Genomic DNA, 22,410 nt, shown 5'->3' on the forward strand with positions numbered 1-22,410 from the left:
TCTCTGAAAAATCCAATTCACGTTTTTCTCCTCTTTTTGCTTCAGATCTCAAACTTTCAGCCCGTGGTGATGCAGCCGAAAGAAAACCAAACCCTGTTCACCCTTCAGTTCAAACAGTCTGTTGTACTGCCGCGAAATAACTTTCCCACATCCCTGTCTGTTCAGACTAATGTGTCTACGGTGATGATACGGTTGTTCTGCTATAGTGGACGTCTGACCAAGGTGAGGAGATTATTTATTCCGGCAAGTTAAATTACATGTACTGCGGAGGATAAAGGACTTTTCAGCCCTAATTCTGGCAGTATAATCAGGGTATATTCTTGCCATAGGCATTAACCCCACCCTTGATCAAACTTTATTTTGTATTTATATGTAGAATGTAGATACTTTTTGTTACCATCTGTAAATAAAGTTTGATCCAATTGTGTAATAATAATAATAATATATTCTTATAACTTCCCCACATCGCTGTCTGTACAGACTAATTTGAAAACAACCATTGAAAGAAGATTACTAGAGCCAACTAGAAGAATGTCTGGAAAAATTATCAATTATTTGGTAGCCTCCGTGGCACAGTAGGTATCACCCTCGGAGGTCCCGGGTTCGATTGCCGGCGGGTCGAAGTTTTTTCAGCTCTGCGCTTGGAGTTCGGGGTGAGAACAATTGAGTAGCTACTAAAATCGAGGAGCGACCAGTGGCGGCATTACCAGTGTAAAAAGATTATTGTGAAAAATGGACATTGATTGCAAAGGAGGCATTTAGTAATGCTTGTGATATCCACAAAAGTTGTGAAAAAGCTCTGCTTTACCTACCACAAAGAATTTGAGATATGATTTGTTGTGAGGCTGAGGGCCTCTTGCTTTTATTTTCAGAAAGAAGTTCCAGGGGTATTGTTAGAATAGAATATACCTACCTTGTTTATCCTGCCAGAATGAGACTGAAAAGTCCCTTTACTCCCGCAGTCTAAACAAGGTCTGATATATTATTTCATGGGTAGAGTTTACAATATGCAAAAAAAAAAAATGTCTTTGTCTTTTTTGAAGACCTTTGATAGAGGGAACTGTAACTGCCAAGGTCCCATCGTCCCGAAAGCGAAGAGAGAAGGAAAACAGGATAGGAGAAAGCCAGCTTTCCGAGAAGGATCTTTATCCGTTTAGGATAAAATTCGCCTCGGGCGGGAATCGACCCCGTGACCTAGCGCTTACAAGGCAGACGCGCTACCCTCCAAGCTGGCAGATCAAAATCAACCTTGTACGATTCAAGAACTTCTCTCAGCAAATACCAAAGCCTTACATACATGCCGCAAATATCTACTTTTCTACCTACCAAACCTAGCCTCAAATATCTATTCAAAATATAAACAAATTACTGTACCTACGTATATGTTTGTTTACATCAGTTTTCTACTCATCCCTCCTGTTGAATCTTTTCCCGCTTAATGTTCCTAAATCCCGTGTTCCATTTCACAGGAAAATCAGCTCGGGCGTCGGTCTCAAAGCCCCCTCATCGCCCCCACTGAGCGGGTCTGGATCGGAGCAGACGGGGACCAAGGTGCCCCCAGTCCCCAGTTCGAGCCCCGGGTCTGGCTGTTTGTTCTGGTCTAGATTTCGTCGGGTAGCGGCTGGCATGACCAGTGGCTATTTCTCGACCAGTGCGTCTTCTGGGTCTTCGGGGACGGCGAAAAGTTCGCCTTGTGTGGTGAGTGTATTTTATTATTGTCCTGGGAATCGAACCCGGTACCTTCTACATTAATAGCAACTTGATTAACCATGCTCCTTCTCTGATAATTTGATAATGATGTGTTCTTCCTAAGTCTTTGCTCAGATAGAATTGAAAAGTCCCTTTATTCTAGCAGTAGTTTTTTCGACACTTTGTTTGGATTTAGGGTGTACTCAGCCTCGTGAGGACACTGAAGGAGCTTTTTTAATCGAGTAGCGACCAGTGGCGGCATTACCGGTGTAAAAAGATTATTGAAATACCTGTGGAAATTGATTGTTAAGGAGGCAGTTAGTAATGTTGTGATATCCACAAAAATGTGAAAAAACTCTGCTTTACCACAAAGAATCCATGATTTAATTGATTGGTTTTTGTTTCTCTTTTTCAGTCGCACAAAGACAAGCCATCCTCAGGGTCCGCGAGCAACAACAACAACAATACCAACAACAACAACAACAACAACAAATCTTCCTCCTCCCTTTCTTCCTCCCTCTACGATAACACGTTTCTCTCTTCCCCTTCTCCCTCTGCCAAGTCAATAGGGGGCGGAGCCAGCGTGGTAACCAATGGGAACGGCCCGTTGCTGAGAAAGCGGCATGTGGTGACCAATAGCAAGCGAGGTAGTGGGGGGCACTCGGAAGAAGGAGAGGAGGGGAGAAAGGAGACGGGTGGATCGGCGTGGACTACGTTGTTGACCAAGTGAGTAGAATAAAATAGAATAGAATAGAACAAAATAGAATAAAATAAAATAGAATAGAACATATTTATGTAGAATAGAATTGTACGTAATATCTAGAATAGAATAGAATGTAATTGTTAGAAATATGTCTGAATTACACAAGGGCAGTAGAGTCAAGCTAGCTTTCTGTAAACACCACTGTCATCCAGTAACATTCCAGTCCATTTGATTGATCAAAATGGAATTGATTTGTAGCTGTACAGAAATACATTTTGTCCAACTCGACTGGAATTTTACTGGCCCCAGTGAAGTTTACTCAAGGGCAGTAGGTGTATTGCCCACTGGCATTTTGTATTGTAGCCATTATACATTTTTTTTATTATTTCTTTTTTTTTAATTATAAAAAAAGATGAGTGTTCCACCACCGTTTTTATTTCGTAGCAATGAAACAACGTCTACATTAGACTCATGTGGTTTGTGTCGTAGCATGCCCAAATGCCCATCCCGTAGTGTGCCTCATCAGATGGGCGAGAAGAAACAATACATCCCATTAAGGTGCTGGGTCAACACGAGAACACCAGAACGTAGAATCCTATATAGGAAGGAAAGTAATGTAATCGGGTCAAATTTTCGATGGTCAGTTTTTGATGCCAAAACACGTTTTGAGGTCCCGGAAGCCAGGATCGTCCACTCCAATCACATTCTCCTATGAGAGGAAACATGTGGATGAGTGTGAAAACTATAGGAGCATACGTAAGTGAATAAGATCTAGTATTTCATTACTATCCATACGGAAACGACCACCAAGACGAAGAACAGTTCCAAGAAACAGCTGAAAACCATTACGAACGATGTGTTTACCAACAATAACATTTTCGGAAAAATATTTCGTAAAGGAAGGATGCCTAATATAGGTCCTCGTTTATTTTTTTGGGTTTCCACAGCGCACAACAATCTCTCCTCCCTCCCCTCCCTGTTTGATCATCTTCCCCTCTACTCATCGTCACTCTTAGAGTCCAACACACGGGATTTCGACATGGAGAATCTGAAACTCCAGAATGTCGACTTCAAGCATCTCCTACTGAAGAAGATAAATCTGACGCTGAAGCTGGAAACCAGCGCTGTGTCCGGGTTTCTGTTTCGAACCAGTGTTGCTATGACGCGTGCTTCAGTAAGTTTTTTTTCTATTTCTCTTTACTCTTTTTAATATTTTGAATACTATTTTGTGTGAAGAGGTTTTTGATAGAGGGAACTGTAACTACTAAGGTGTTATCTCGATCAATTTAATTTGAAGAAACCCCCTTTTTTTCAGGTAACACGGGAACGCGTGGTGCATTTCCCGTTGACGCAGATCGGCAATACGTCCTACAGGAATATAACGCTGGTCAATCCGTTCGAGAGACATACGCTCAAGGTGCAACTGGTTCTGGAAAAACATTATCCGTACTCCAATACCATTATCAGCGAAATACCGGACAGGTAAGATTAACATAAGGTGTGAACATCACAACACTTCTTCTTTTTTCCATATCCCACGCTATTAAATCTGATTTTCTTACAATTTACTCATTGAATTTGGGGCCCAAAGAAAACAGATTTGATTAAATAGGAGGGCGTGGGTTCAGTCTCTAGTCTATACGTCCTACAGGAATATAACGCTGGTCAATTCGTTCGAGAGACATACGCTCAAGGTGCAGCTGGTCCTGGGGAAACAAATTTCCGTATTCGAACACGATTATCAGCGAAATACCGGACAGGTAAGTTTTGGGAAGTGGATGAACATTACCTGTTGGGAACCAAAGAACATTTGGTTTGAACATCACACGGCTTCCTATTAAAAGAGTGTTTCACCGCCGTATTCGTAGCAATGGAACAACTGCTACATTAGACTCCCGTGGTCTGTGTCATAGGATGACCATCCCGTGGTATGCCTCTCATCAGATGGGCGAGAAGAGACATAATACTTCCCATTTAGTTGCTGGGTCCACACGAGAATACCAGAAAGTAAACCTTTGAAATCTTTGCAATCGGAAAGAGTACAAATTTTTGTCGGTGATGGGAATCGAACCCGGGACCTTCTGCATGGCAAGCTAGCGCGTTACCACGGGGCTAACCGTGGATTGATTCCTTGGTTTGAAAGAATGAATGAATAAAAGAATCTTCTTTTTCTTCTCCTTTTCCTGTGTACAGACGGGGTCGGCGTTTTTCGTCAGCCTCTCAATCAGCCTTTGGGTGATTGCTTTGGGCTGACATTTGGTTTTGGCTACTGGATAAAAGAATAAATACCTAAAAAATAAATGATTCCATTCTCTGTTCTCTCCCCAGTCTGAAGCCATCATGTAACTTCGGGGACTGCCACTTCACTTCGCCTCAGGAGTTCGGGTTCGAGAAGATACACCAGGACAGTCATGTCCTGTCCAGTCCTATACATAGTGTACACAAAGATACGCCATTCTATGAGTTGGAGCCGGGGGAGAACATTACGGTGAACTTGGCGTTCGCACCCAGTCTGTCTCAGAAAAGCACTGCGCCGCCACGCGCTAGCGCGACCTACACACTGGAAGTCGCGCTCTCCCTGGAACTCCTGGAAACGTGCAGCGCGCTCGTTTCACGGCCGCGCTACGAGCGGCACGCGTTCTGGACACTGTTTGTCGCGCTTAGCGTGGTGTTTGTTGCCGTGGTGACGTCGGCGTATTTAGATGCGCGACACCTGTGTGACGCCAGCCTGGTGTACATGTTGCAACAGGATGAGACCGGCGTGCAGCCTGTGCTGGATTTGAGGTGAGTGGGAAAGGTGTTTTTTTTTTCAGAAAGAAGTTCCAGGGGTATTGTTAGAATAGAATATACCTTATTGATTTATTTATTTGGTGCTTTTCAACACAGGGCTGTTGAGCACAAGTCAAGTACAATGTTCCTAAATCCCGTGTTCCATTTCACAGGAAAATCAGCTCGGGCGTCGGTCTCAAAGCCCCCTCATCGCCCCCACTGAGCGGGTCTGGCTCGGAGCAGACGGGAACCAAAGTGCCCCCAGTCCCCAGTTCGAGCCCCGGGTCTGGCTGTTTGTCCTGGTCTAGGTTTCGTCGGGTAGCGGCTGGCATGACCAATGGCTATTTCTCGACCAGTGCGTCTTCTGGGTCTTCGGGGACGGCGAAAAGTTCGCCTTGTGTGGTGAGTGTATTTTATTATTGTCCTGGGAATCGAACCCGGTACCTTCTACATTAATAGCAACTTGACCAACCATGCTCCTTCTCTGATAATTTGATAATGATGTGTTCTTCCTAAGTCTTTGCTCAGATAGAATTGAAAAGTCCCTTTATTCTAGCAGTAGTTTTTTCGACACTTTGTTTGGATTTAGGGTGTACTCAGCCTCGTGAGGACACTGAAGGAGCTTTTTTAATCGAGTAGCGACCAGTGGCGGCATTACCGGTGTAAAAAGATTATTGAAATACCTGTGGAAATTGATTGTTAAGGAGGCAGTTAGTAATGTTGTGATATCCACAAAAATGTGAAAAAACTCTGCTTTACCACAAAGAATTCATGATTTAATTGATTGGTTTTTGTTTCTCTTTTTCAGTCGCACAAAGACAAGCCATCCTCAGGGTCCGCGAGCAACAACAACAATACCAACAACAGCAACAACAACAAATCTTCCTCCTCCCCCTCCTCCCTTTCTTCCTCCCTCTACGATAACACGTTTCTCTCTTCCCCTTCTCCCTCTGCCAAGTCAATAGGGGGCGGAGCCAGCGTGGTAACCAATGGGAACGGCCCGTTGCTGAGAAAGCGGCATGTGGTGACCAATAGCAAGCGAGGTAGTGGGGGGCACCCGGAAGAAGGAGAAGAGGGGAGGAAGGAGACCAGTGGATCGGCGTGGACTACGTTGTTGACCAAGTGAGTAGAATAAAATAGAATAGAATATAATTATGTAGAATAGAATTGTACGTAATATGTAAAATAGAATATAATTATGTAGAATAGAATATACATATTATTATTATTTTTTTTTTTAAAGATGAGTGTTTCACCGCCGTTTTTATTTCGTAGCGATGAAACAACTGCTACATTGGACGCTTGTGGTCTGTGTCGAAGACTGCCCATCCATGTCGTAGCATTATACAGAGTAGAATAGAATGGAATTGTTAAAAATACGTCTGAATTACACAAGGGCAGTAGACAGTGAGCTGGAATCCTCTAATCACCACTGTCATCCAGTAACATTCCAGTCCAGTTGATTGATCAAAATGGAATTGATTTGTAGCTGTACAGAAATACATTTTGTCCAACTCGACTGGAATTTTACTGGCCCCAGTGAAGTTTGGATTTTATCCTGATGGGATAATGTTCGTTCTCGGAACGGCTGGCTTTCTCCTATCCTGTCTTCCTTCTCTCATCGATAGGTGTATTGAGTATTGCCCACTGGCATTTTGTATTGTAGCCATTATACATTTTTTTTTTTTAAGATGAGTGTTCCACCTCCGTTTTTATTTCGTAGCAATGAAACAACGTCTACATTAGACTCATGTGGTTTGTGTCGTAGCATGCCCAAATGCCCATCCCGTAGTGTGCCTCATCAGATGGGCGAGAAGAAACAATACATCCCATTAAGGTGCTGGGTCAACACGAGAACACCAGAACGTAGAATATTTGCAATCGAAAAATGAGTACAAATTTTTGTCGATGGTGAGATTCAAACCGGTGACCTTTTGTACGGCAAGCAAGCGCATTGCCACTGGGCTCATTTTCCTCCATTTCTAATATCCACTTTTTCTCACCCACAGGTCGCACAACAAATCTCATCCTTCCCCCTCTCCCTCCCCTCCTGCCCCGTCCAGCACTTCCCCCTCTCCTCTCCCCTCGTCCCAGAACTCGAATCTCAACAACAGCACGCCCTCTAGCGGGTCGGTCAAGAAACAACCCGCGCCGCAGGCGAAACAAAACAACATCGCGGCCATCAACAATCACAAACTGCTGAACTACATTAAGAAGACGTCGGAAAACGCGAACTCGCGCCAGCGCAATCTGGCGGATTTCGTCAGTAATCCGGCCAAGAGTAATAATAAGAAGTTTAGAGTGACTAGTGGAGGAGGGAAGAAGGAGGTGGAGGAACATAGGAGGAATGTGTCGGACACGTCGAGTATTGATGTGAAAACTACGCCACTGGATGAGCTTATGCAGGACTCGTTCTCTTCCGATGATGGAAAGGTAATTTTTCTTTTCCACTGTCCCCCTTTTTAGGTTTGTGGATACGGCCTTTTTTTGGGGGGGGGGGGCCAATTAAAGAGCCCAACAAAAGTTAAACTTTACCTCGGTTTAAACGCCGATTATGGAGCTGGTCACACTGAACAAACTTAAAATGTCAAAGTGTTTAATTGTTATTTAAAATTACAAGTTACCAACAACAGCAACAACAACAAATCTTCCTCCTCCCCCTCCTCCCTTTCTTCCTCCCTCTACGATAACACGTTTCTCTCTTCCCCTTCTCCCTCTGCCAAGTCAATAGGGGGCGGAGCCAGCGTGGTAACCAATGGGAACGGCCCGTTGCTGAGAAAGCGGCATGTGGTGACCAATAGCAAGCGAGGTAGTGGGGGGCACTCGGAAGAAGGAGAGGAGGGGAGAAAGGAGACGGGTGGATCGGCGTGGACTACGTTGTTGACCAAGTGAGTAGAATAAAATAGAATAGAATAGAACAAAATAGAATAAAATAAAATAGAATAGAACATATTTATGTAGAATAGAATTGTACGTAATATCTAGAATAGAATAGAATGTAATTGTTAGAAATATGTCTGAATTACACAAGGGCAGTAGAGTCAAGCTAGCTTTCTGTAAACACCACTGTCATCCAGTAACATTCCAGTCCATTTGATTGATCAAAATGGAATTGATTTGTAGCTGTACAGAAATACATTTTGTCCAACTCGACTGGAATTTTACTGGCCCCAGTGAAGTTTAATTATGTAGAATAGAATTGTACGTAATTATGTAGAATAGAATTGTACGCCCCGCCAAGTCAAGAAAGTTTGATATGTAAAATAGAATAGAATGTAATTGTTAGAAATATGAAATATGTCTGAATTACAAAAGGCAGTAGAGAGTCAAGCTAGCTTTCTGTAATCACTACTGTCATCTAGTAACATTCCAGTCCAGTTGATTGATCAAAATGGAATGAATTTGTAGCTGAAATACATTTACAGAAATACATTTTGTCCAACTCGACTGGAATTTTACTGGCCCCAGTGAAGTTTACTCAAGGGCAGTAGCTGTGTTGCCCACTGGCATTTTGTATTGTAGCCATTATACATTTTTTTTTTTTAAGCTTTTGATGGCCGGGTCCGGCAATTGGTTTAAACTCGGTTTAAGTATAATCAGGGTTTAAACTCGGTTTCAGCATAATCAGGGTTTAAACTCGGTTTAAGTATAATCAGGGTTTAAACTCGGTTTTTAACTCTTGGATTAAGCAATTGGATTGGTTGATCTCGAAAATTATCAACCAATCAAATTGCCATATCCAAGAGTTAAACTTCACCTCGGTTTAAACGCCGATTATGGAGCTGGTCACACTGAACAAACTTAAAATGTCAAAGTGTTTAATTGTTATTTAAAATTACAAGTCCCACTGGCATTTTGTATTGTAGCCATTATACATTTTTTTTATTATTTCTTTTTTTTTAATTATAAAAAAAGATGAGTGTTCCACCACCGTTTTTATTTCGTAGCAATGAAACAACGTCTACATTAGACTCGTGTGGTCTGTGTCGTAGCATGCCCATCCCGTAGTGTGCCTCATCAGATGGGCGAGAAGAGACAATACATCCCATTTAGGTGCTGGGTCAACACGAGAACACCAGAAAGTAGCCCGTTAGAATATTTGCAATCGAAAAATGAGTACAAATTTTTGTCGATGGTGAGATTCAAACCGGGGACCTTTTGTACGGCAAGCAAGTGCATTGCCACTGGGCTCATTTTCCTCCATTTCTAATATCCACTTTTTCTCACCCACCAATTAAAATTTTATCTATTAGTAAATACTTACTTTTATGCATTCTGAGTTAATGTGTATAAAAAAGAGATTTTTTTTATTTTTTTAAAAATGCGTTTGGTAGAGGGAACTTTACTGCTAAGGTTTTATCGTCCCGAAATCTAACAGAGAAAGAAGACAGCATTGGAGAAAGCCGGCCGAATCCATTCAGGATAAAGTTTGCCCCTGGAGGGAAACGAACCCGCGGCCTAGCGCCTACAAGGCAGACGCACTACTAACCAAACTAACTAGGCTGGCAAATATTCTATTCTAATTCAATACCATTCCTTTCAATTCTATTCACAGAGTTCGCCCAACAGTATCGACAATCAGAAGGACAAAGAGAACACCCCGAGCAGTGACAACAGTTCTAACGACAGCCCTCATATCCTGGACCCTAGCCCTCCTCTGATTAAATCCAATACGGAAACGGAGACCATAGCAGTTACAGTCCCCTCTGTCAAACCTCTTAAAAAAAAAAAAATACTATCCTTCTATTTTTTAACTTGTATGTATGGGTCAAATTTTGCAAGTAACTTACTTAGCCGGCCGATTCTAGGCACCTAAATTCTTGCCCTGCACCAAGGTACAGCAACAACATCGTGGAAAAGTATTGAGATACAAGTGGGAGAATGACTTAATGGCCGAGTTCCGGACATTTGAAAACAACAACAACAACAACAACAACAACAACAACAACAACAACAACAACAACAACAACAACAACAACAACATACCAACAATAACATTTTCGATAGCAAACTACTCAACAAGGCTCCGACAAGTAAGTAAATGACTTATACCCGATATTACCAACCTCAGTGGTGTAGCGTTTAGAATGGTGGACTCTGCATCTGGAGGTTGGTGGTTCGAGTCCAAGGCAAGTCATAAAATTTAGCGTAGTGTATTAAGCGGGGAACGATATTAAATTTGTGAGAAGCATTTATGCTTAACACAATTAAAATTCCTTACACGATATTTGCTTGAACTTTTTTTTATTATTAATACTTAGAAGAGTGAGTTTAACTTGAATATTTGCTGGAACATCATGAGCCCGTTACATACCATCGGGAAAAGTATGGACAAATTTATGGAAATAAAAACTAATGAAACACAGAAAAATATACATGAAACTTGGTAGAAGAAAATTTAGCACCATCTACACATGAGGTGCCCAACCTTAGATCGACTGAAATTTTCAATACAGTCTTGCGATCGAATTACTTAATGAGAGAGACTTCACTCTAAATTTGGTATACAAGCTTGTAGTAATCGTGTGTCTAAGATGATATTGCCAGGTTCAAACACTGCTGGGTGTGCTGGTCGCGATCGACTTGAAATCAATTTGCTATCGACCGGTTGGGCAGCACCTGATCTACACTATAATCTATGGACATCCTTAAAAACACATCCGTAATATAAAGTTTTGACCCATTTCACCCTGTCAAACCTCTTTTATTTATTTATTTTCCTTTCTCTCTTCCAGACAAGAAATCCGGCTCGAAAGAGACCAAGCTGAAGAAGTCTAGCAATGAACAGAAGGTACCTCTGATGAAGTGCAAGTCCAGCCCGGTTGCCATGGTTACGGAAGATAAACAGAACAACCTGGACAAGTCGTCCGCCATTTTGAATAACGCCACCCCCTCCCCTCTTATGGAGGAGAAGATGAGCAATCTCAACAGTAATAACAATAACGGTAAGAACAATAATATGTCAATAATAACAATAACGGTAAGAACAATAATATGTCAATAATAACAATAACGGTAAGAACAATAATATGCCAATAATAACAATAACGGTAAGAACAATAATATCTCAATAATAAGAATAACGGTAAGAACAATAATATGCCAATAATAACAATAACGGTAAGAACAATAATATCTCAATAATAACAATAACGGTAAGAACAATAATATGCCAATAATAACAATAACGGTAAGAACAATAATATGTCAATAATAAGAATAACGGTAAGAACAATAATATGCCAATAATAACAATAACGGTAAGAACAATAATATCTCAATAATAAGAATAACGGTAAGAACAATAATATGCCAATAATAACAATAACGGTAAGAACAATAATATCTCAATAATAAGAATAACGGTAAGAACAATAATATGCCAATAATAACAATAACGGTAAGAACAATAATATCTCAATAATAAGAATAACGGTAAGAACAATAATATGCCAATAATAACAATAACGGTAAGAACAATAATATCTCAATAATAAGAATAACGGTAAGAACAATAATATGCCAATAATAACAATAACGGTAAGAACAATAATATCTCAATAATAAGAATAACGGTAAGAACAATAATATGCCAATAATAACAATAACGGTAAGAACAATAATATCTCAATAATAAGAATAACGGTAAGAACAATAATATGCCAATAATAACAATAACGGTAAGAACAATAATATCTCAATAATAAGAATAACGGTAAGAACAATAATATGCCAATAATAACAATAACGGTAAGAACAATAATATCTCAATAATAAGAATAACGGTAAGAACAATAATATGCCAATAATAACAATAACGGTAAGAACAATAATATCTCAATAATAAGAATAACGGTAAGAACAATAATATGCCAATAATAACAATAACGGTAAGAACAATAATATCTCAATAATAAGAATAACGGTAAGAACAATAATATGCCAATAATAACAATAACGGTAAGAACAATAATATCTCAATAATAAGAATAACGGTAAGAACAATAATATGCCAATAATAACAATAACGGTAAGAACAATAATATCTCAATAATAAGAATAACGGTAAGAACAATAATATGCCAATAATAACAATAACGGTAAGAACAATAATATCTCAATAATAAGAATAACGGTAAGAACAATAATATGCCAATAATAACAATAACGGTAAGAACAATAATATCTCAATAATAAGAATAACGGTAAGAACAATAATATGCCAATAATAACAATAACGGTAAGAACAATAATATCTCAATAATAAGAATAACGGTAAGAACAATAATATGCCAATAATAACAATAACGGTAAGAACAATAATATCTCAATAATAAGAATAACGGTAAGAACAATAATATGCCAATAATAACAATAACGGTAAGAACAATAATATCTCAATAATAAGAATAACGGTAAGAACAATAATATGCCAATAATAACAATAACGGTAAGAACAATAATATCTCAATAATAAGAATAACGGTAAGAACAATAATATGCCAATAATAACAATAACGGTAAGAACAATAATATCTCAATAATAAGAATAACGGTAAGAACAATAATATGCCAATAATAACAATAACGGTAAGAACAATAATATCTCAATAATAAGAATAACGGTAAGAACAATAATATGCCAATAATAACAATAACGGTAAGAACAATAATATCTCAATAATAAGAATAACGGTAAGAACAATAATATGCCAATAATAACAATAACGGTAAGAACAATAATATCTCAATAATAAGAATAACGGTAAGAACAATAATATGCCAATAATAACAATAACGGTAAGAACAATAATATCTCAATAATAAGAATAACGGTAAGAACAATAATATGCCAATAATAACAATAACGGTAAGAACAATAATATCTCAATAATAAGAATAACGGTAAGAACAATAATATGCCAATAATAACAATAACGGTAAGAACAATAATATCTCAATAATAAGAATAACTTCTGGCACTAGCGCTAGTGATGCTTGGATGCAGAGAGGCAACGGAGCAAATGAAGTTCATGGATCTGGCACTGGTAGCGCCAGTGATGCTTGGATGCAAAGGGGAACTGAAGTTAACAATTCCACCACTAGTAGCGCTGGTGATGCTTGGATGCAAAGGGGAAGTGAAGTTAATAATTCCACCACTGGTAGCGCTAGTGAGGCTTGGATGCAAAGGGGAAATGGAGCAACTGAAGTTCATGGTTCTGGCACTAGTAGCGCTGGTGATGCTTGGATGCAGCGAGGGAATGGAGCAAATGAAGTTCATGGTTCTGGCACGGGAAGCGCTAGTGAGGCGGGATATAGAAGCGGTGGCGTGTTTGCAGCTGGTAGCAGTGTGACTGGTGGACAACAGGAGAACTCAAAGGCAAGTTTTTTTCGAAAGAGCTCATTTTAACACTTACTGATACCACAATCATAGTCCGAAACTGCACCTTTTTTGCTTCGGCACTCAAAGTTTTAAAAAAGTCACATAATCTAATACGCTTTCTTTCTGTATCATGTTCTAAAAATAACTACGCATTTTTTTGCGGTTTTAGAAAGATAGTTTGACTGGTTTCTTTCTGCCTAATGCTGTCCAATTTATCCCTCAGTAGACACCATTAAGATCAAAGGAATGGGTAAGAGGCAGAGCGGACAAAATCCAAAAAAAATTTGAGTATTGTATATCGTAGGAAAGAGCACGGAAAGATCTAGTTTTTAAAAATTGGTTTCTAACTTAAATTTAGTGTTGTACTAGCTGTTGTGCCCCTGCTTCGCCACGGTTTAGAATATGTTTAGCTGGAGTAAAGGGACTTTTTCAGTCCTATGCGAGCAGTATAAATAAGCACTATTAATATTCTCTAAAAAAGATCCAACACATGCCTAGGCACATTGGATCTTTTTAACTACGAATACATAAGCAAGACACAGTTGATGGGTGGCAGCAGTAAACCATCCAAAAAGTCACTGAAGACTCTTTCTGTAGGTATAGCTGTATTCGATCATGTGACCTTTTTTTTATAGTCAAACATGGCTGAACCAATGAGATTGCGAGATTCCGCTTTGTGGAGCAAGTGTGGACATGGTATGGACGTCCAAAGAGGAATCTCAGCCATGTTGACAATATATATTTAAAAAAAGTCACATAATCTAATACACTTTTTTTCTGTATCATGTTCTGAAAATAACTACGCATTTTTTTTACGGTTTTAGAAAGATAGTTTGACTGGTTTCTTTCTGCCTAATGCTGTCCAATTTATCCCTCAGTAGACACCATTAAGATCAAAGGAATTGAACATTTTGCCATTCGTAGTGGAAAGGAGAGATGAGAGGTAGGTACGTGGGTAAGAGAAACTGAACCTAGGAAAGGAAAGGAGGGGGACATCAAAGTTATGCTTGAGAGAGAAGGTTCATGAGGATTTGAGAGAGAAGATGTTGAATAAAGGATTGGAGGGGGGGCTAAAAGGAGGGGGGGCTAAAAGGAGGACAAAGACAAAGTGAAAACAGAAGTAGAAGAAAATCTTGTCATTTCATACGTACATTTGCAATATGGGACGGATCAGCAGGAATGGCCCCCACAAGAGCAGCTGGTTTCTGCCCTGGTTTACCCACCCACAGGGGTAACGTGTGAGCTGAAGACTTTAACATTTTCATGTAGGCACTCTTCCTCATGACTTCCTTGCAGCCGGTGATCCTGGCCTGAGAACAAAAACCCAAACGCATTCGATGCCAATTACCAATATACACTTTTTGAGTATTGTATATCGTAGGAAAGAGCACGGAAAGATCTAGTTTTTAAAAATTGGTTCCTAACTTAAATTTAGTGTTGTACTAGCTGTTTTGCCCGTGCTTCGCCACGGTTTATAATATGTTTAGCACGGTTTAGCTGGAGTAAAGGGACTTTTTCAGTCCTATGCGAGCAGTATAAATAAGCACTATTAATATTCTCTAAACGATTCGGACAGACATATAAACATGACCCGTCCATATTCCTCTTTTATATATATAGATTAAAATGGGAGAAAACAAAATGACTACATTCAAACTTTGACTAGTCCTATACTTTGACTCCATTCATCTCAAAACCGCAATATACAGAACTTGAAGTGGGGAAAATTTCCCGGAATCGAAAACGCGTCCCAGAGCGTACAAGGCAGACGCGCTACAACCCAAGCTAACTAGGCTGGCTTTGAAGCACTACTTACATAAATATAGGTACTTAATAGTTAATACAATCACATAGGTAAGAGGTTTCATAGAGGAAACTGTAACTGCTAAGGTCTTATCGTCCCGAAAGCGAAGAGAGAAGGAAGACAGGATAGGAGAAAGTCAGCCGTTCCGAGAATGAATTTTCTAACCGAATCCTTTAATTTTAAATGTTACAAAGCAGTGTGGTCAAGACGCGTATTTTATTTTGTGGCAATGTTGGAAAAAAGTGAAAATTTTTCCATTTCGTCCATTTTTTGTATTTTATTATTCACTTCCCCCACGGAAACGACCACCAAGACGAAGAACAGTTCCAAGAAACAGCTGAAAACCATTACGAACGATGTGTTTACCAACAATAACATTTTCGATAGCAAACTACTCAACAAGGCTCCGACAAGTAAGTAAATGACTTATACCCGATATTACCAACCTCAGTGGTGCAGTGGTTAGCACGGTGGACTCTGGATCTGGAGGTTGGTGGTTCGAGTCCAAGGCAAGTCATAAAATTTAGCGTCGTGTATTAAGCGGGGAACGACATTTGTGACAAGCATTTATGCCTAACACAATCAAAATTCCTTAAGCCATATCTGCTTGAATTTTTTTTATTATTAATATTTATTAGAGTGTGTTTAAGTTGAATATTTGCTGGAACATCATGAGCACGTTACATATTAGCGGGAAAAGTATGGACAAAGTGTAGGCGCTACTTATAGAAATAAAAACTAATGAAACACAGAAAAATATTACATGAAACTTTGTAGAAGAAAATTTAGCACCATCTACACATGAGGTGCCCAAACTTAGATCGACTGAAATTTTCAATACAGTCTTGCGATCGAATTACTTAATGAGAGAGACTTCACTCTAAATTTGGTACACAAGCTTGTAGTAATCGTGTGTGTAAGATGATATTGCCAGTTTCAAACACTGCTGGGTGGGTGTGCTGTTCGCGATCGACTTGAAATCAATTTGCTATCGACCGGTTGGGCAGCCCTGGTCTACACTATAGTCTATGGACATCCTTAAAAACACATCCATAATATAAAGTTTTGACCCATTTCACCCTATCAAACCTCTTTTATTTATTTTTCAAACTTATTTTCCTTTCTCTCTTCCAGACAAGAAATCCGGTTCGAAAGAGACCAAGCTGAAGAAGTCTAGCAATGAACAGAAGGTACCTCTGATGAAGTGTAAGTCCAGCCCGGTTGCCATGGTCACGGAAGATAAACAGAACAACCTGGACAAGTCGTCCGCCATTTTGAATAACGCCACCCCCTCCCCTCTTATGGAGGAGAAGATGAGCAATCTCAACAATAATAACAATAACGGTAAGAACAATAATATCTCAATAACAACAATAACGGTAAGAACAATAATATGTCAATAATAACAATAACGGTAAGAACAATAATATGCCAATAATAACAATAACGGTAAGAACAATAATATGTCAATAATAACAATAACGGTAAGAACAATAATATGTCAATTATAACAATAACGGTAAGAACAATAATATGTCAATAATAACAATAACGGTAAGAACATTAATATGTCAATAATAACAATAAAATGTCTGGAAAAATTATCAATTATTTGGTAGCATCCGTGGCACAGTAGGTATCACCCTCGGCAACACGTCAGAGTCCCGGGTTCGATTCCCGGCGGGTCGAAGTTTTTTTCAGCTCTCTACTTGGAGTTCGGGGTGAGGACCATCGAGTAGCTACTAAAATCGAGGAGCTACCAGTGGCGGCATTACCAGTGTAAAAAGATTATTGAAAAATGGACATTGATTGCAAAGGAGGCACTTAGTAATGCTGTGATATCCACAAAAGTTGTGAAAAAGCTCTGCTTTACCTACCACAAAGAATTTGAGATATGATTTGTTGTGAGGCTGAGGGCCTCTCAATTTTGGTTACCACAATATTACTAAGAGACTCCTTTACTAACTCTATGAACGTATGAACTCTATTTTATTCTGCCAGCCTAGTTAGCTTGAAGGATAGCGAGTCTGCCTTCTAAGCGCTAGGTCAGAGGTTCGATTCCCGCGCCGGTGCCCTATTAAACTGTAATCTAAGCTGACAGTCTAAATAAAGCACTACATACTTACTTATAAGACTTCAACAGTTACAGGAAAAAAGAGAGTGTGCTTAATATAGGATCTTTTGGAAAAAATATTTCGTAAAGGAAGGATGCCTAATATAGGTCCTCGTTTATTTTTTGGGTTTCCACAGCGCACAACAATCTCTCCTCCCTCCCCTCCCTGTTTGATCATCTTCCCCTCTACTCATCGTCACTCTTAGACGGCACGCTCTCCGTGCGTAACTTCATGATGGAATCCACACCTGCTGTAAGTATTTTGGAACGAATGAAGTGAGATTGAAGTTTTATCCCAACCATTTTGCATTTAATCTGTCTGTCTGTTTATTATTATTATTATTATTATTATTATTATTATTATTATTATTATTTTCCGCGTTTGTTCGATTTGTTCGATTTTGATAACCCTTAGGAAGTTTTTTTCTTTTTGCTTTGCAAAATATGCCTAGAAACCCAAGTATAAACCCTTGGATCTAATTGGTTGATTTCAAATAAGTTAGATTGGGAAAAATTATCTTTGCATATTTGTAAACTCTACCTATGAAATTAAAAAGACCCTTTTTTTAGACTGCGGGAGTAAAGGGACTTTTCAGTCTCGTTCTGGTAGAATAAATGAGGCATATTCTATTCTAAATACATTGTAAATTCCACTGACATAAATTATGTATGAAATCATAAACATTTCTACAGTAAGATCTGCAGTTTACTCTGAACCATTCTAACCTCCCCCCTGTTTTCCAATTTTGCAGCGCCTCAACGATTCATTCTACGAGCTCAGCGACTCCTCTGTAGGCAGCCCCCCTAGTCACCCGGCTCCGTTTCCTCTGGGCCCTATCGGCCCCAAGAAACCCCCTAGACCCAGCCCTGATCAGGACTGGAGCCATTGGGTGCAGAGGGGCAGTGGGAATAGCGAAGTTCATGGATCTACCACTGGCGCTAGTGATGCTTGGATGCAGAGAGGCAACGGAGCAAATGAAGTTCATGGATCTGGCACTGGTAGCGCCAGTGATGCTTGGATGCAAAGGGGAACTGAAGTTAACAATTCCACCACTAGTAGCGCTGGTGATGCTTGGATGCAAAGGGGAAGTGAAGTTAATAATTCCACCACTGGTAGCGCTAGTGAGGCTTGGATGCAAAGGGGAAATGGAGCAACTGAAGTTCATGGTTCTGGCACTAGTAGCGCTGGTGATGCTTGGATGCAGCGAGGGAATGGAGCAAATGAAGTTCATGGTTCTGGCACGGGAAGCGCTAGTGAGGCGGGATATAGAAGCGGTGGCGTGTTTGCAGCTGGTAGCAGTGTGACTGGTGGACAACAGGAGAACTCACAGGTAAGTTTTTTTTTCGAAAGAGCTCATTTTAACACTTACTGATACCACAATCATAGTCCGAAACTGCACCTTTTTTGCTTCGGCACTCAAAGTGTTGGAACTTTTTTCTTTTGATGGCCGGGTCCGGCAATTGGTTTAAACTCGGTTTAAGTATAATCAGGCTTTAAACTCGGTTTCAGTATAATCAGGGTTTAAACTCGGTTTAAGTATAATCACTATAATCAGGGTTTAAACTCGGTTTAAGTATAATCAGGGTTTAAACTCGGTTTCAGTATAATCAGGGTTTAAACTCGGTGTAAGTATAATCAGGGTTTAAACTCGGTTTTTAACTCTTGGATTAAGCAATTGGATTGGTTGATGTCGAAAATTATCAACCAATCAAATCAGGTAAGTTTTTTTTTCGAAAGAGCTCATTTTAACACTTACTGATACCACAATCATAGTCCGAAACTGCACCTTTTTTGCTTCGGCACTCAAAGTCTTTTGATGGCCGGGTCCGGCAATTGGTTTAAACTCGGTTTAAGTATAATCAGGGTTTAAACTCGGTTTTTAACTCTTGGATTAAGCAATTGGATTGGTTGATGTCGAAAATTATCAACCAATCAAATTGCCTTATCCAAGAGTTAAACTTCACCTCGGTTTAAACGCCGATTATGGAGCTGGACACACTAAATAATCTTAAAATGTCAAAGTGTTTAATTGTTATTTAAAATTACAAGTTGATCTTGACATGAAGTTAGTGCAATAATAGGATAACATCTTGATTGATGTCTCAGTAACTTTGTGGAGAATAAGGAAAGTAAACAGTTAACCCCTTATGGCCATTCCATGTTTCAGAAGAACAACTACGATTCAACCAAGAGCCTGTCGAGCAGTGCAGGATGGAACAACAACAATCTGGGAGGTGGGGGACGGGATAACATCTTGATTGATGTCTCAGTAACTTTGTGGAGAATAAGGAAAGTAAACAGTTAACCCCTTATGGCCATTCCATGTTTCAGAAGGATAACATCTTGATTGATGTCTCAGTAACTTTGTGGAGAATAAGGAAAGTAAACAGTTAACCCCTTATGGCCACTCCATGTTTCAGAAGAACAACTACGATTCAACCAAGAGCCTGTCGAGCAGTGCAGGATGGAACAACAACAATCTGGGAGGTGGGGGACTCCTGCAGGACAACTCCGGGACTGGATTCCTTCAGCAGCACAACGTCACTCAGTTCTCATCTCAGTCTACGTATGACGGTAAGAAATGGAATCTGTGCATTTAAGGGTTAATATTTTGAATGGAAGTTAAGATACCCTTTTCTAACCTTTTTTTTTGCCTCTTCGGGCTGAAATTCATATGTAGGTACCTAATACGTACATATGAATTTCAATATGTACCTAAAATGTGAGAAAAATTGAAATCTGTGAAACGGTATGATAGAATCCTTTTAAGGTTAATATTTTGAATGGAAGTTAAGATGCCCTTTTCTAACATTTTTTTTTTTTTGCCTCTTCGGGCTGAAATTCATATGTACCTAATACGTACATATGAATTTCAATATGTACCTAAAATGTGAGAAAAATTGAAATCTGTGAAACGGTATGATAGAATCCTTTTATTGCTATTTGCACCTGAACGGTATTGCTGTTTATTTTACGATATTATGGCGGCACGTTACATGAGTTTAAACCGGGTTTCTTCCCAGACGCCTGGTCTCAAGTGCCCAACCTATGGGACCCGTTCTTCTCCTCTGGAGGCCCCCCCGTCTCCACATCCTCTCTAGGCCCCCCGGCCCCCTCTGACATGTGGGCCCCACCGGAGGTAATATGTACCTAATACGTACATATGAATTTCAATATGTACCTGAAATGTGAGAAAAATTGAAATCTGTGAAACGGTATGATAGAATCGTTTTATTGCTATTTGCACCTGAACGGTATTGCTGTTTTTTACGATATTATGGCGGCACGTTACATGAGTTACCCGGTTTCTTCCCAGACGCCTGGTCTCAAGTGCCCAACCTCTGGGACCCGTTCTTCTCCTCTGGAGGCCCCCCCGTCTCCACATCCTCTCTAGGCCCCCCGGCCCCCTCTGACATGTGGGCCCCACCGGCCGACGTTTGGACCCCTCCCCCTGCCCTATGGACTACGCCCCCACCTACTAGCACTGGGACTACAGCTGGGCCCCCTCCTGGATTCGCACATCTTGGCAACATTGTAGACACCTCGTCCCCGCCGCCACCCCTGCCCAATGTGGCAACAAGTCAGCCCTACACTGTGCAGGGGGATACTATGCAGGTGAGGGGCAACACTGGATTTTTTTTTTTTAATCTTCATTTCAGAAGCTTAATTAGGATACCATGTAATGAGAAAGTATTGCTTCAAAATCAGTAGCCAACTATGAACAATAAACCAGAAATAACCAATAAGAAGGATTGGCAACACTAGATCTTTTTTTTTTTAAAAAAAAAAAATCTTCATTTCAGTATAGCGAAGCTAAATTAGGATACCATGTAATGAGAAAGTATTGCTTCAAAATCAGTAGCCAACTATGAACAATAAACCAGAAATAACCAATAAGAAGGATGCTAAGGAAATCCGGGTCTGCCAAAGCCTCTGGAGGCATTGATTTTTAGTAAAAACAAATTCGATAGAGGAATTTGTAACTGCTAAGGTCTTATCGTTCCGACAGCGAAGAGAGAAGGAAGACAGGGCATGAGAAAGCCAGCTGTTCCAAGAACGGGCTAAAATCGAACCCGCGAACTTGCACTTTCAAGGTGCTGCCCTCCTAGCTAACTAGGCTGGCACATTTAGGTCGAGTTTTACCACCGTGGATTGTCTCGGGATTGAGTTCAATCCAAGGATGACCTAGGTATGAAGTATAAGGAAATCCTCGTTTCATCTCAATTCCCGAGATGGTAAACCCCGGCCTTAATTTTTGCTGAAAGCTATAAAACGTATGTTTCTTTTCCAGGGGTCCGGTCAAGATTATGATCCGTTCAGAGTGACCTAGGTATGAAGTATAAGGAAATCCTCGTTTCATCTCAATTCCCGAGTTGGTAAACCCCGGCCTTAATTTTTGCTGAAAGCTATAAAACGTATGTTTCTTTTCCAGGGGTCCGGTCAAGATTATGATCCGTTCAGATCTCTGAGCCACATTTGGAACCCTCACTCCGGCGACATCTGGAAGCATTTCCCTTCCAACAACAACGAGTAACCACACCCCCGACCCTAACCACGACCCTTCAACTTTTTTTTTTCTCGATAAGGCGTTTTGACTCTGGAATTCCAGGTTGGTCCACGTCGATTTCTCTCTATTTGGACCAATAAGAAGGACGCTAAGGAAATCCGGACATGAGTCTGCCAAAGCCTCTGGAGGCATTGATTTTTAATAAAAACAAATTCGATAGAGGGATTTGTAACTGCTAAGGTCTTATCGTTCCGACAGCGAAGAGAGAAGGAAGACAGGGCATGAGAAAGCCAGCTGTCCCAAGAACGGGCGAAAATCGAACCCGCGAACTTGCACTTTCAAGGTGCTGCCCTCCTAGCTAACTAGGCTGGCACATTTAGGTCGAGTTTTACCACCGTGGTGTATTCGGCATTCGAAAAAAAAAACCTTTTAACTAAATAT

At 40.1% G+C, this 22,410-nt stretch overlaps 1 protein-coding gene across 1 annotated transcript; it reads left to right on the forward strand.

The window, feature by feature from the left end:
- Window positions 1-69: 69 nt before the first annotated feature.
- LOC103507973 (cell wall protein IFF6-like) lies at window positions 70-22,094 on the forward strand. Its single transcript, XM_026822700.1, has 20 exons — window positions 70-222; window positions 481-575; window positions 1,470-1,698; window positions 2,105-2,134; window positions 3,073-3,148; window positions 3,340-3,566; window positions 3,708-3,874; window positions 4,721-5,176; window positions 5,335-5,563; window positions 5,970-6,283; window positions 7,171-7,594; window positions 9,717-9,832; window positions 15,643-15,761; window positions 16,483-16,692; window positions 17,599-17,714; window positions 18,214-18,792; window positions 19,883-20,036; window positions 20,486-20,585; window positions 20,879-21,077; window positions 21,895-22,094. The coding sequence occupies exons 1-20, from the start codon at window positions 70-72 to the stop codon at window positions 21,994-21,996; spliced, it is 4,095 nt and encodes a 1,364-aa protein (XP_026678501.1). The 3' UTR covers window positions 21,997-22,094.
- The last annotated feature ends 316 nt before the right edge of the window (window positions 22,095-22,410 follow it).

Source organism: Diaphorina citri, unplaced genomic scaffold (genome assembly GCF_000475195.1).
Source record: "Diaphorina citri unplaced genomic scaffold, Diaci psyllid genome assembly version 1.1 scaffold356, whole genome shotgun sequence".
NCBI classification, from domain to species: Eukaryota; Metazoa; Arthropoda; class Insecta; order Hemiptera; family Psyllidae; genus Diaphorina; species Diaphorina citri.